This window comes from Erinaceus europaeus, chromosome 13 (genome assembly GCF_950295315.1).
Source record: "Erinaceus europaeus chromosome 13, mEriEur2.1, whole genome shotgun sequence".
NCBI classification, from domain to species: domain Eukaryota; kingdom Metazoa; phylum Chordata; class Mammalia; order Eulipotyphla; family Erinaceidae; genus Erinaceus; species Erinaceus europaeus.
The window spans coordinates 90,055,477-90,070,853 of record NC_080174.1 but is presented as its reverse complement, the minus strand read 5'-3'; the positions used below and the strand labels follow the sequence as shown (position 1 = coordinate 90,070,853).

The 15,377-nt window shown below is 41.9% G+C and overlaps 2 protein-coding genes across 6 annotated transcripts in view; one reads left to right on the top strand and one right to left on the bottom strand.

The window, feature by feature from the left end:
- Positions 1-15,377, top strand: part of LOC107523368 (zinc finger protein 709-like) — a 486,341-nt gene that overhangs the window by 177,296 nt on the left and 293,668 nt on the right. The window lies entirely within an intron of this gene.
- The window catches only part of LOC103125922 (zinc finger protein 709-like), a 46,949-nt gene that overhangs the window by 3,224 nt on the left and 28,348 nt on the right, over positions 1-15,377 (bottom strand). For 3 of the 5 annotated variants that reach the window (XM_060206409.1, XM_060206411.1, XM_060206410.1), the window contains one exon: positions 155-281. In XM_060206409.1, coding sequence (XP_060062392.1) covers positions 155-281 — 127 coding nt within the window. Of the gene's footprint in view, positions 1-154; positions 282-6,838; positions 7,149-15,377 lie in introns of those variants that run through there. The other 2 variants (XM_060206412.1, XM_060206413.1) reach the window with 2 other exon arrangements.

Here is a 15,377-nt window from a genome sequence, read left to right as displayed (position 1 = left end):
TAAAATTACAAAATATAAATGTATTAGAAATTATACAAATAGGTTGTTGACTTTTTGATCCATCGTGACTCATGGTCAAACCTTGCTCCAGTTTTACATTGCTAACAAAAAGTGATTTGTCTTCTGGTTGAAAAATTAAGGCAATTATAGTTACCTATTGAGAGAAAGTTTCTGAAGTTTTCACACATCACATCTCTGTAGAGTTTCTTCTCTGAAGGATTCAATAGTGCCCACTCCTCTTGAGTGAATATCACAGTTACATCTTCATAGGTCACTGAGCCCTAAAATATGTGCAATATTTTCTTGTGAGAAAATGCAAGTGACAGAAGATTATCCTGTCTCTAATTTATGAAGCCTTTGAATGACTGTTTCATCTATAAACATGTTCGCTGACTTGAGCATCAAATACCTCTTAATCATTGTCTAGAAGTTGGTACATTGATTAGAATACTAGACATTCTTTCATGAGACCCTGAGTATAATCCCTGGCATGTCATGTGACAGAGAGATATCCCTATTCTCACACTTCCCCTCTATAGTTTTGTAAAGAGTAAATGATAAAACCTTAGTTGCTATGTGTAGTACAACTGATAGGGTGCTTACATTGCCATATAAAAGGACTTAGATTCAATCACCTAGTTCTCACATGCAGGGGGTGCTCACAAGTGCTGATCTGTTTTGGATATTGTCTTCCTTATTTATAATGTAGAGTTTACATAGGGAAAGAGAATTTGATAGGGAGAGTGAACTAGAAGGTAACTGGAATTGAACCTATAGCCTCTGGGGACTTAAGAGATTCTCTTCACCTATATAAAACTCAAAGAAAACAAGGGAAACAAAAGGAATAAATAGATATTGTTAAGAAATAGACAATGATGAAGTCTAAGAAGAAGAAAAAAGTGTCATCAAAGAATTTGTAAGATTTCAAGTTGGGAGAGAAATATATTTTTACTTTTCAAAAAAAATCTCTTATTTATTGAGTTAGTTATTATTGGATAGAGACAGAAATTGAGAGGGAGTGGGGGAGACAGAGAGTCAGCAAGACACCACAGCCCTGCTTCAACACTTGTGATGCCTTCCCCCTGCAGGTGGAGACCAGGGATTTGAACCCATATCCTTCTGCACAGTAATATGTATGCTTAGCCATGTGAGCACTGGTTAGCCTGGTGCCATTTCTGTTGTTTGTTTGCTTCTTAATGCTCTATCATTTATATAAATCTCATTCAACAAGGATCTAATAGGCACCTGGAATAGTGGAGGAAGGAAGGAAAGAAAGAAAGAAGAAACTCTCTGGCCCTCATGGAGTCAGTGTTCCAGTGAATTTTTCCTGCAGGAAACAGGGTCAACTTCCAACTCTGCAATCCATGGAAGGTTACCATTCACTCCCAGGCCATCAGGAGAAAAGGAAGTTATTTTGTTATTTAGATCATCACTCCTGGGTGGTGGTAGATAGATAGCATAATTGTTATGCAAATAGCCCCTTGAGTCTCAGTTCCACAGTCCCAGTCCCCCACACCACCAAAAGCCAGAGTTGAGAAATGCTCTGGTTAACAACATATATGAAGAGCTTGCCAGACTCAACAACAAGACAACAAATAACCCCATCCAAAAATGGGGGGAGGACTTGAACAGAATATTCACCACAGAAGAGATCCAAAAGGCTGAAAAACACATGAAAAAATGCTCCAAGTCTCTGATTGTCACAGAAATGCAAATCAAGACAACAATGAGATATCACTTCACTCCTTGAGAATGTTACACATCAGAAAAGGTAACAGCAGCAAATGCTGGAGAGGGTGTGGGGTCAAAGGAACCCTCCTACACTACTGGTGGGAATGTCAATTGGTCCAACCTCTGTGGAGAACAGTCTGGAGAACTCTCAGAAAGCTAGAAATGGACCTACCCTATGACCCTGCAATTCCCCTCCTGGGGATATATCCTAAGGAACCCAACACATCCATCCAAAAAGATCTGTGTACACATATGTTCTTGGCAGCACAATTTGTAATAGCCAAAACCTGGAAGCAACCCAGGTGTCCAACAACAGATGAGTGGCTGAGCAAGTTGTGGTATATACACACAATGGAATACTACTCAGCTGTAAAAAAAATGGTGACTTCACCGTTTTCAGCCCATCTTGGATGGACCTTCAAAAAATCATGTTGAGTGAAATAAGTCAGAAACAGAAGGATGAATACAGGATGATCTCACTCTCAGGCCGAAGTTGAAAAACAAGATTAGAAAAGAAAACACAAGTCAAACCTGAAACGGAATTGGAGTATTACACCAAAGTAAAAGACTCTGGGGTGGGAAGAATACAGGTCCATGAAAAATGATGAATAACACAGTGGGGGTTGTATTGTTAATGGGAATCTGGGGAATGTTATGCATGTAAAAAAAAAAAAAAAAGTAGAAACGCAAAGCAGAAATTGACTGAGTTTGGAGTATGGCACCAAAGTAAGAAAGCAGAAGTATACTAGAGTTTGCAGTGAGTACCCTCCCTAACACTTCCTCTCCACTATTCCAAGCTTTGGGTCCATGATGGCTCAACAATTTGTTTGGCTTTGTATGTTAACTCTCTTTTCAATCACCAGGTTCCAGATGCCATCAGGATGCTAGCCAGGCTTTCCTGGATTGAAGACCCCACCAATGTGTCCTGGAGCTCAGCTTCCCCAGAGACCCACCCTACTAGGGAAAGAGAGAGGCAGACTGGGAGTATGGACCGACCAGTCAACGCCCATGTTCAGCGGGGAAGCAATTACAGAAGCCAGACCTTCTACCTTCTGCAACCCTCAATGACCCTGGGTCCATGCTCCCAGAGGGATAGAGAATGAGAAAGCTATCAGGGGAGGGGATGGGATATGGAGATTGGGCGGTGGGAATTGTGTGGAGTTGTACCCCTCCTACCCTATGGTTTTGTTAATTAATCCTTTCTTAAATAAAAAAAATTAAAAAAAAATAAAATAAAAAAATAAAATATGCCTACTAGCTATTCACACAATGGAGGACACCCTAACAATTCATCTGCACTATTCCTGCCATTAGATCCATGATTGTTCAACAATTTGTTTGGCTTTGTATGTTAATTCTCTTTTCAGCCACCAGGTTCCAGATGTTAGCAGGATGCGACCAGACTTCCCTAGACAGACAACACCACCAAAGTGCCTTGCAGCTCCACTTCCCCAGAGCCCTTCCCCACTAAGGAAAGAGAGAGACAGAGAGAGACAGACTGGGAGTATGGATTGACCAGTCAACACCTATGTTCAGGGGGGAAGAAATTACAGAAGCCAGACCTTCAATCTTCTGCATCCCACCATGATCTTGGGTCCATACTCCCAGAGGGCTAAAGAATAGTGAAGCTATCAGGGGAGCGATGGGATACAGAGGCCTAGTGGTGGGAATTGTGGGAAGTTGGTACCCTCTTATACTATGGTGTTGTCAATGTTACTTTTTATAAATAAAAAAATAAATAAAAATAAAATAAAATAAAAAGAAATGCTCTGGTTAAAATAAAGACAGCAGTGGTCCAGGAGATGGAGCAGTGACAAGGTTTTGGAATCACAAGCATGAGGTCCTGAGTTCCATCCCCTGCAGCACTTGTGACAGTGTGACATCTGGTTCTTTCTGTCTCCTCCTATCTTTCTAATTAGTAAATAAATAAAATTTTAAAAAATAAAAAAGGTGCGTCACCACCTGGCTCTGGTGATGTAACTTTTAATAAATAATAACAATAATAGTAAAATTTAAAAGAAAAAAAGGAAATCATTGTGTGAGCCCCCCACCACTCAATCCCACCCTGAGCACAGGGATGCATGTGAGGACGAAAACAATAACAATAAATACATAAGGAAAAGGCTGGCAGCTTTATCTCCATTTGGGGGAAGGCACTCACATGGGCGTGGCCCCACCAGGGAGTTGGGGTGGGTGGGTTGCTGCAAGAGGAGTTTGGGCACCCCAGTCCAAGCTGGCTTCTTGAGAGGCACAGGCAGCAACCATTCAACTTTGGGGGGGGGGGGTCACTGAGAGGCCTTGGGAGACCCGAAAGTGGCATGGGTCATGTCCCAGACCCCCATAAACTCCTCACCTTCCTGGTTTATCAAGCAAGTCCCCCAAGTCCAGAGACACAGAAACGGGGGTGGAGAGAGCTGGTGGGAAGCCTGGAAACCCCAGCAGGAGCCCCCCTCACCCTTTTTCCAACTTCTCCCTGGATTCCGGGGGAGGGCCAGAATCAGAGCCAAGAGGAGGGCCTACCACCACCAGCAGAGACTCAGACCACCACAGACGCCCTATTAGAAGCCGAGAGCCCCAGACCCCCAGACCCAGGATGCTGGGAAGCTCAGAGGCTGAGCTGACAGAGAGGGGAAATCTTGGGACCTACTAGGGAGCCTACATAGTGAATTTCTCACCACTTTTAGGATCCTTCCAACCCACAACTTCTTTTTTTTTTCTTCTTGTATTCCTTTCTAAAGTACCTACTGGAAACCTGCGTGGTTAGTTCCACTTTGTCATGCTTTGGGTTTCAATATCATAAGAGAAATCCAAGGGGGTCAAGTGTTAGCTCACCTGGTAGAGCATTTACTTTGCCATGTGAAAGAACCCAGGTTCAGGTCCCCACCACCCCTCCACACACACTGTACATGAGAGTGTTATGCATGGTACTGCAGAAAGCTCTCTGAAGATTGGAACAGTGCTGTGATTCTCTCTCTCTCTCCCTCTCCTCTCTGTCTCTATCTCTCTCTTTCCCTCTCCTCTCTGTCTGAAATTGAAAGTGGAGGAGTCCTCTGGGAGCAATGAAGTGCAGGTGCATTTAAGTGGAAGTTCTTATGACACTTCTTTTTCTTTCTTTTTTTTTAAGTTTTATTTATTTAAATATTTATTTTATTTATTCCCTTTTGTTGCCCTTGTTGTTTTATTGTTGTAGTTATTATTGTTGTTGTCGTTGTTGGATAGGAGAGAGAGAAATGGAAAGAGGAGGGGAAGACAGAGAGGAGAGAAAGACAGACACCTGCAGACCTGCTTCACCGCCTGTGAAGCGACTCCCCTGCAGGTGGGGAGCCGGGGTTCGAACCGGGTTTCTCTTTCTTTCTTTGCCACCAGACTTATCTCAGGTGGCTCTGTGCCCGCACAACTCTACCATTCCTGGAGGACTTCTCTTTTTCTTTCCTTTTTACCTTTCTTTCTTCCTCCCTCTCTTTTCTTTTTTCTTTTTCTTTTGATAGATGGTAAAAGGCAGAGGGGGGCGGTAAGAAGAAGGGCACTTGCAGCACTCCTCCACCTCTCATGAAGCGTCTACCCTGCAGGTAGGGACTGGGGACTTGAACATGGATCCTTGAGCAGGATAACTTGTGTGCTGTACCAGGTGAGCTACCACTACCACCACCTGCTGTTTTTTTTTTTTCTTTTTTAATATGTCACTAGGAAATGAACTTGGGGTCTCACACCTACATGATAAAACTAAGCATCTTCCAAGTCCCTAATCTCTTCACTTTTTATTTAAAGAGGAAAAGAGACAGATGAGAGAGGCTTTCCTCCAACAACCATCCATGGAGTCTCCCTAGTGCTCTCCATGGTGTCCCTGTCCAACCCACAACTTCTACTGCTTCAATGGGAAGTGTGAACTGCACTGACCACCTCACCCAGATCCATGTGGAGCAGAGCAGACTCTTCAGTTTCTCTTTCAGCCTAAGCCTGGCGTTCCCTCTAGTAAACTGCCTGTGAGCCTTCCTATTTAACCCAAGACTCACAATAACACTAATCAGATCATAAGGTGAAGTACAGTGAAGACAGCACCAGATGGTTCCTGTTCCATGTAAATGATTAAAGGTCTCCTTCCTAGGTTCTCACAGGGTGTTGTTCGTTCCCATCAGGTGAATCCCTGGCAATGGTTGCTAGGGAAGCCCCTACCATTTTGAGCCCTTCCCACTTATGGTATTGTAAAAGCCACTTCCATTTCTGGTTACTCTCTCTTCCATGTCCCGACCTAGAGGTGGTCTGTTGCTTCCTGGATCATCTCTCCAGCCCTTGAAGCTAGCTCGGCATGTGTCCATCTTTCTCTCCCCGGTCTCTGTCTTCCCCTCCTCTCTCCATTACTCTCTGTCCTATCCAACAATGACAAGGGCAACAAAAAGGAATAAATAAACAAATAAATATTAAAAAAAAAATGTAACCAAGCTGCCACTTGAAGTTTGTGAGAATAGTGGTGTTTGTGTGTTGCAAAAACAATGGTGGTGGGTGTGTTGTCTCATACAAACCCTGTGAAGGTGAGAGTAGCCCTGAAATAATACAATTTTGCAAAATACTGTCAAATTACTGACAAATTATAGATTGGTTTATCCACCTCTGAGCTGCACATGAATGATAGTACACATATTAAAACCAAATAGTCAATCAAAAAACATAAGCTAGAATGATCTCATTGGGAAAAACATATAATAAGGTTATAGATGATTTTTCTGAAAATTTCATGTTTAATACTAAAGGGAAGTCTAGGCTGAATGAAATGTAAAGAGTATTTCCTGGGTGGGGGTAAATAGCATCCTGGCTATGCAAAGAGACTCTGGTGCCTGAGGCTCAAATCCCAGGTTCAGTCCCCTACAGCACCATAAGCAAGAACTGCACTGTAAATTGGTAATAATAAGAAAATAAAAAATACAGGGGTAACTAGCACAATGGCCATGCAGAGTCTCTTTGCCTGAGACTCCAAAGACCCAGCTTCAATCGTCATGCCACCACAAAACAGAACTGAGCAGTAGTAAAATAAGTAAGCGAAACAAGATTTATTTTTCAAGGCCTAGTGATTATACAAACCATTGAGTATTAAGGATTAATTGAATCTTACCTATATATTCAAATTCATTAAATTAAAAAATGGCAGTCTTGCAGTTTTACCTATCAATTTAGAAATTGTGATTTCTAATGTAGTTTTATCATGAGGCCCATGAATTGACATCTTAACACAATTTTGGTTAGTGCTTCAGACAAGCCCATTTATAGAGTGCTGACAACCTCAGGGACATTGCTGAAAAAGAGAACAAATCTCCAATGACGTCTTGCCACTTTCATTCTAATAACACAAAATCCCCAACACTCCCTGCAAAGAGAATCTACAGAACCACTACTTCCACCTGTGAATGAGGATGGTGCAGGTGCCACTATGCGAGCTGCTTGACACAGTACCAGCTTCGCAGGACACTCAGCATGGGTGCACTCTTCAGGTCAAACTGAAACCTTGCTGCCTTTTGCCATGTATAGGGCTGTGTGGCCTTAATAATCTTTACTTGTGACCAGGCTCAGAGCCTGAACAATAACAAAAGTAATGACAAAACCTGCACTGCACTCTGTAAGGTTGATCATAATGGAACAAGCAATATCAGTAATGCAGAATTTTCAGGAGACTCCAAGAGGAAGAATTGACTTCCCCTTTATCTACACCACGTCCTTTAGTATTCCCCCTAAAATACAGAGAATGATTTTTGGTTTTCCTCAGTGTAGAGGCCACCTTACATAGCATATTTAATAAATGAAAAGTTATGGTACCTACCTAGATACAATGGGCCTTTTAATCTACCACACACCACTATGTTTCCACTTCCTTATGCAGGAATAGTACATAAGAACCTAGGTCACATAGTGAGCATATTAATCTACCACACACTGCTATGCTTCCACTTCCTCATGCAAGAATAGTACATGAGAAGCTAGGTCACATAGTGAGCATACAAGGAAGATGGATATCAGCTAAAGAGCTTAACTTTATGGGGAGGCTAGCCAGGTCAGCACCACCTTGGTACCTTCTTAGTAAGGGAAAAAAAAAAAACTTCTTGATCAAACAATGATACAGAATTTATAAAAATGGGGCTATCAATTTATTTACGGCCCCTAGAAACATAACAAGCTGGAACTTTCTATGAACCATGGCTTCTGATGCATAGAGACAGGAGGATGGCATAAACATACATACATAATAGGTAGACTATTAATCTTAATCAATAGGACATCTGCCTAGCATACAGGTACAGGAATAACAAAAGACAGAGAAAATGTGATGTGATCTCTACGGAGAAAAATACCACTGGAATGTATTTGTTCCACAAAGCAGGAAATATTCCCTACCTGTACTGTCCTTCTTGGTGATTTTTATTTTTAATAATCAAAGCCCTGGTGATTTTGTTTTAATAATCTATACCTTAGCGATTTTGGTATTAATGATCTAAGCCTTATGAAACTGTGAAAATAAAGTTCTGCTTGAGCATGATAGAGATGTGTGCTTGAGCTTGATTCAGCATCAACTCACTTGTCTCTTATTCTTCCTCATTCTTCACCGAAGCCTCTCCTCCTTCAGGATCCCTGAGACCTGCTGGGGCTGCCCCCCTGCCATGAAGACAGAGGAGAAAGATAATTAACTCAAAAAATAAGAAATTCTGATCTCTAGCTGGAAGTCACACATTGCCACATTTCTGTAGACCACACTGCTTCCACTACAAATTAGAGAACAGTTATCCCCTTGTCATGTCCTTCAGCTGAAGGTGTGGAACTGCATTTGCTTGGAAAACAGACCATTACTAAGACATTTCTCCTGCTGGATTTGCTGCTAAATTCAGGATAAAGGGAATACAAACAAAATGCAACTGCACTAGGAGTGCTTATTAGACTCCAGAAACATAAAAGCTATCACTGAGGGTAAAGAAAAATGGGAAAAGATTCCTTAGTATTTATCTGTTGACACCCTAGGCGCAGTGAAGGCACAGCACGCAGTGCTCTACCAGGAGGAGCTGGGAGCTGTGGGACACTGACAGGGAGACTGAATTTTCCACCTGACTATCAGGTTCTTCCTTGCTCTCAACCTGAGTCAAGAATCTGAGATGAGATCATGAGACTCTCAGTCAAGGATGAGTTGGTATTAGAGTGCTGTTTAGGGAAAACTCTCTGAAGAGACATCAGCACTACTCCCAGCACCCTGCAAGAAGCCTAAAAGAAAGGCCAGCTATACACAAATTCCTGGATTCTGTCCTAGCACTTTTTAAAATTATCTTTATTGAATAGAGGCAGCCAGAAATCGAGGGGAAAGTGGGGACAGAGAGATACCTGCAGCAATGGTTCACTAATTGTGAAGTTTTCCCCTGCAAGTGGGGACCAGGGAGTCAAACTTGGGTACTTGCACATTGTAACATGTGCTATCAACCAGGTGCGCCACCACTCAGACCCCTGTCATAGTATCTCTTAAGTAATTTTTTTAGTAAACCATAATGAGAGAGATACTCAGATTGAGAGAGACAAGAACACTGCTCAGCTCTGGCTTATGGTGGTGCAGGGGATCGAACCTTGGACTTTAGACACTCAGGCACAAGAGTCTTTTTGCATAACCAACACCGAATCACTTAAAGTGCAGTTGGGGGGAAGGAGTCAGGGCACTGTCCAATTGGCTTTCAAGAGATGCTGTGACTGGGGAACTAGCCAAGCAAGAAACTGAGCTTGAATGTCACTCAAGAAGCACCAGCAGCTAAAAACCTAAACTTACTCTCAGCAGCCACTTCAAGCTGGCTAGCTCCAGCTCACTCAGAGCCACAGCTACCCCTGCCCTATCCCCACCCAACAGGCACTAGGGTATTTGAGCCACAATCCTGAGACCCCACTGCCATCACGATGCTTTTTGATACACAGGTGTACAGAACGCATTCTGTTGTCACCTGCAGCATTGACTCTGATGCAGAGTGCTCTCCACAGCCATGAGGCAGTGGAGAGGGGACATGGCAGTATCCTCTGGACACAGAGCATGGGTCCCATTTTGCTATCATGGAGTAAGTTCAGACTCACATGAATGGCTAACAATAGAAAATGGAATAGTGGAAATTAGCTATTTTGCACAGGCCATGGGAGGGAGATGTTGTTCCGCATATTCTGCATGAAGTTGCTATAAAAGTGGACAAATGAGATGAATTTGCTGCTTTGGAAGTAGTAAGAGCTGCTATGACCTGTACTCTCCTCTGTCAGGAGAAGGAATTAAAATTAATGAAGTTCTTGCAGAAATCCTGGACTTTGGTGCCATACTCCAAACTCAGTCAATTTCTGCTTTGCGTTTCTACTTCTTTTTATTTTTTTATTTTATTTATTTTTTATTTTTACATGCATAACATTCCCCAGATTCCCATTTAACAATACATACCCACTATTTCATTCATCATTTTCCCTAGTGGTGAAGCAGAGCTGCAGGTGTCTTTCTGCCTCTCTCCCTCTCTGTCCTCCCCTCCTCTGTTTCTCTGTCTCCATCCAATAAGAAACCCAAATAAAATATGATATAGTGTGTTGCCTGTTTCTATCTTGGACACAGGATTTATGACACATTTAAAAATATTTTTGATTGGATGTGTTCAGTGCAGACAGGAGTAAATCTTCTTGTGAGGGTGAGGGGTCTGCTTATTCTCAGAATGTCCCCTTCAGTTTGTTTCAGCAAGATAAGTTATTTTTGTGGAAATAGGTGGTCAAGGCTCAACATATTTCCTTCAAGGAGGACAGAACTTTTGTGACAGGTACAGTGCACAGATCCTGAAGTTACTTTAAAAAAAATTTTTTTTCTTTATTGGGGAATTAATGTTTTACATTTGACAGTAAATACACTAGTTTGTACATGCGTCACATTTCTCAGTTTTCCACATAACGATACAACCCCCACTAGGTCCTCTGTCAAACTTTCCCAAGACCTGTATTTTACCCCCCAACCACACCATAGTGTCTCACTTTAGTGAAAACTGCAGACTTTTTAAGTTAATTTATTTACTTTCCTAGGAAAAGGGAGGATATTAGAATACAGAGAGAGAGTGTGTGCATGTGTGAAAGGGGAGATGAGAGAAAGAAAGAGCATCATTAACACAGTTTCGCTGCTTCGGAAGCTTAACCCCTGCAGGAAGAGAGCCTGGCTTGAAAGTGGTTGCATGGCAACATGCTAAGGAAAGTTCACCCCTGCACGTTTCCTAAGTGTGGAACTTCGATGTGTGCTATTTTTTGTAGTTTGGATGAGTTAATGACTTCCCAAATCTTTGAATCTTGTTACTCTTTAGCTGAATTGTCCCCTGAATTTCATTCTTCCCTCACATTTTTATAAACTGCAAATTGAAACAAGATCCTATGTTTTGTTGTTGTTGTTTGTTTGTTTTGTTTTAAAACATAGCACAGCTTAGTTCTGCCTTATGGTGGTGCTGGGGGATTGAACCTGGGACTTCAAACTTCAGGTATGAATGTCTGTTTGTATAACCATTACACTATCTATCCTCACCCAGTTGTACATTCTTTATAAAATAAATTTTGGGGACTGGGTGGTGGCACACCTGGTTGAATGTACATGTTACAATGTGCAAGGACACAGGCTCATGCTCCCAGTCCCCACCTGCAGGAGAAAAGCTTTGCAAATGGTGAAGTAGTGTTGCAGGTGTCTCTGTCTCTACTCTCTCTATCACCTCCTTCCCTCTCAATTTCTGACTCTCTTTATCCAATAAATAAAGAATAAAAATAAAATAAATAAATTTTGTGTTAGTGGTTGAATAATGGTTTACAAGATCACACGATTGTTGGAGAATCCCTAATTGTAATGCTTGTTATTTTTCTGGTGAACTTTTTTAAATTATTTATTTATTTATCTGTTCATGAGAGAGATAGGAGCAGAGAAAGAACCAGACATCACTCTGCTACATGTACTGCTGGGGATTAAACTCAGGACCTCATGGTTGACAATCCAGTGCTTTATCCACTATGCCAGATCCGGGACCACAATGAACTATTTCTTTTTAATTACTAACAGCTATGCATTATAACAAACATGTAAAATTCTTTTTATTCTCTGTTGTACTGTATGTAGCTTCAAGATGTTTTGACTACATCAAGGTAAACACAGATAGTCATCAACATGCCTTCAGGCTAATGTGAAACTAACAGACACCTACAGACCTGCTTCATTGCTTGCGAAGCGACCCTCTGCAGGTGGGGAGCCAGGTCTCCAACCCGGATCCTTACAATGGTACTTGCATTTTACGCCACGTGTGCTTAACTACCTCCACTACCATCAGACTCCCAATCTCAGCATTTCCCCCCATTTTACTGGATAGGAAAGAGAAAAATGGAGAAGGGAGAGAGTTACCTACAGACCTTGTGAAGCCCCCTCTTGCATGTGGGGAGCAGGGGTTTGAACCTGGATTCTCTCGTATGGAAACAGGTGCACTTTATGGTTCACCCCACCCAGCCCTTCATTGTTTCTCCATGCGTACCTGTGAGTGAGATCACTTCTTCATCTGCTTGTTTCCCTTAGTGTGATTCCATGCAAGGAATAATATGGGGTTTTATTTTAATCTCTTCCTATCCCTTTCTCCATATATAAATATATTTTTTTCCAGAGAAGAGAGGGAGAGAACAGAGAGACAACCGCAGATCTGCTTCACTGCTAGCAAAGATTTTCCCCTGCAGGTGCGGAACGGGGGCTCAAACTTGGGTCCTTGAGCACTGTAACTTGTACACTACCACCAGGGCCCACAAATGTTTATTTTCACATTCCCCCTCTCCCCACCCCCAAGATATGTATCAGTAACTTCTCTCTCTTTTCTTTTTTCTCTTGAAATGTTTTCCAATTTTATTAGTGACTTAATATTGATTTACAAAAGTATAAGATAGACAAGCAGCAGCAGATCGCTTTCTCTCTTCTCCTCTCCTAGATCAACTAGGAATACCAAAGGAGACCACCCGGACCGAAACAAGACAGGACTTGAATGACCACAGGAATCCAGTAAATCACCCGTGAGTACAAACATGTGTGGCTGGTGACAGAGAGGAGAGAGGAGCCTAAGGAGAGATTAAGTGACTGCTAACAGTTCAGCACTTTATCAGTTGAGACACCACCTCCAGTCTGCTCCACCAAAAAGGGGAGAGCTTACGGGAGGAAAGGACTCCCCAGAGACTCACCAAGTGCAACTCTGAGTCTCCATTGCTACTGCCCTCAGAATCTGGAGCAGCAACAGGGAGGGACACCAGGGGACAGAGATCTAACCAGGAAACTCAGGAGAAGACCTATACCTCGGTGGCATAGCTGAGGGGCTGTGAAAGTCTCTTTGCATAACCACTGGATTATCTCTGCCACACCCTGCTTTATCTCTTGGTCAGGAGTCAGTGATTAAGCTAAGAAGCCTATTGATAGTTTAAAAGCCCTCAGGCTCCCATAGCCTACAGGGAAGAAAAAAAAAGAGGCTTTTAAACCACTGAGCTCCAACTCAGGGATTCAAAAGTATAAGATAACAGGGGTTTAATTCCACATTGTTACTTGTGTTCTGTGTCCCCATTTCCTCCACTGTAATCGACAGCTTCTCACAAGGTTGAAAATATAGGTAAGTTATTATTTCAAAAACTAACCATCTATATTTTCCCCCTTTTAAAAAAAGATTATTTATTTATTTATTTTCCCTTTTGTTGCCCTTGTTTAACATTGCTGTGGCTATTATTGTTGTTGTTATTGATGTCATTTGGATAGGACAGAGAGAAATGGAGAGAGGAGGGTAAGACAGAGAGGGGGAGAGAAAGAAAGACACCTAAAGACCTGCTTTACCGCTTGTGAAGCAACTCTCCTGCAGGTGGGAAGCCGAGGCCTCGAATGGGGATCTTTATGCTGGTCCTTGCAATTTGCACCACGGGTGCATAACCCGCTGCACCACCGCCAAACTCCCTATTTTCCCTTTTTTTTTTCTCATGGTCTCATCTTCTCTTCCAATATATAGGAAATCCTATTTTTTCTTTCTTTTCTTTATTCATGAAGAAGATAGGAAGAGAAAGAACCAGATATCAGTCTGGTACAAGTGCTGCCTGGGATCAAACTCAGGACCTCACACTTGACAATCCAATGCTTTATACACTATGCCACCTCCTGGACCATTCTTTTTCTTCCCTCCTTCCTTTCTTTCTTTCCTTCTTTCTTTCTTTGTTTTGCCCCTCCAGAGCACTGCTCAGCTCTGGCTTATCAATGGGCTGGGGATTGAACCTTGATCTCTAGTGCCTCAGGCATGAAGGTCTTTTTCAGAACCATTATTCTATCTCCCCAGCCCTTCTCTTCCTCTCCAAGCCACACCTACACCTATGACTATATCCAAATGCTCTTCCTTTCTTCCTCTTCTCTCTCTGGGTCCTGATGGAGTTGGAGTCCAGAACCCTCTGGTCATCTTCCCTCTATCATGGACCTCTGGGAGAATGGACCAAAATTCTTTTTGGGGTGCAGAAGGTGGGATAAATAACCTCTCTCTCTCTATGTCTCTCTCTTTTTTTAAAGGCCAGGCACTAGGATAAAAAGCAGTGTAGTCAAACATGTCTTGAGCCGTGCAAAAGACTGTTCTCATCAAAAACATAATGTATATGAACAACTACACGTCACCAAGCTAGAGAACCTGGAAGAAATGGACGATTTTCTAGATACCTACCAACTTCCAAAACTAAGTAAAGAGGAAGTGGATAACATGAACAGGCCCATCACAGCTAATGAAATTGAAACAATTATCAAAAATCTCCCCAAAAATAAAAGTCCTGAACCAGATGGTTTTACAAATGAATTCTACAAAACCTTCAAAGAAGAACTAATACCTCTACTTTTAAAAGTCTTCCAGAAGATTGAAGACACTGGAATACTACCTGCCAGCTTCTATGAAGCCAACATCACCCTGATACCAAAAGCAGACAGAGACACAACCAAAAAAGAAAACTACAGACCAATATCTCTGACAAACATAGATGCTAAAATACTGAACAAAATTCTAGCCAACCGGATACAGCAGTATATTAAAAAGATAGTTCATCATGACCAAGTGGGGTTTATCCCAGGCACGCAAGGTTGGTTTAATATACGAAAATCAATCAATGTGATCCACCACATCAACAAAAGCAAGACCAAAAACCACATGGTCATATCAATAGATGCAGAGAAAGCCTTTGACAAAATACAACATCCCTTTATGATCAAAACACTACAAAAAATGAGAATAAATGGAAAATTCCTGAAGATAGTGGAGTCTATATATAGCAAACCTACAGCCAACATCCTACTCAATGGTGAAAAACAGGAAGCATTTCCACTCAGATCAGGTACTAGACAGAGCTGCACACTATCACCATTACTATTCAACATACTGTTGGAAGCTCTTGCCATAGCAATCAGGCAAGAGCAAGGTATTAAAGGGATACAGATTGGAAGAGAAGAAGTCAAACTCTCCTTATTTGCAGAAGACATAATAATATACATAGAAAAACCTAAGGAATCCAAAAACCTAAGGAAGCTTTTGGAAATCATCAGGAAATACCGTAAGGTGTCAGGCTACACAATTAACATTCAAAAGTCAGTGGCATTCCTCTATGCAAACACT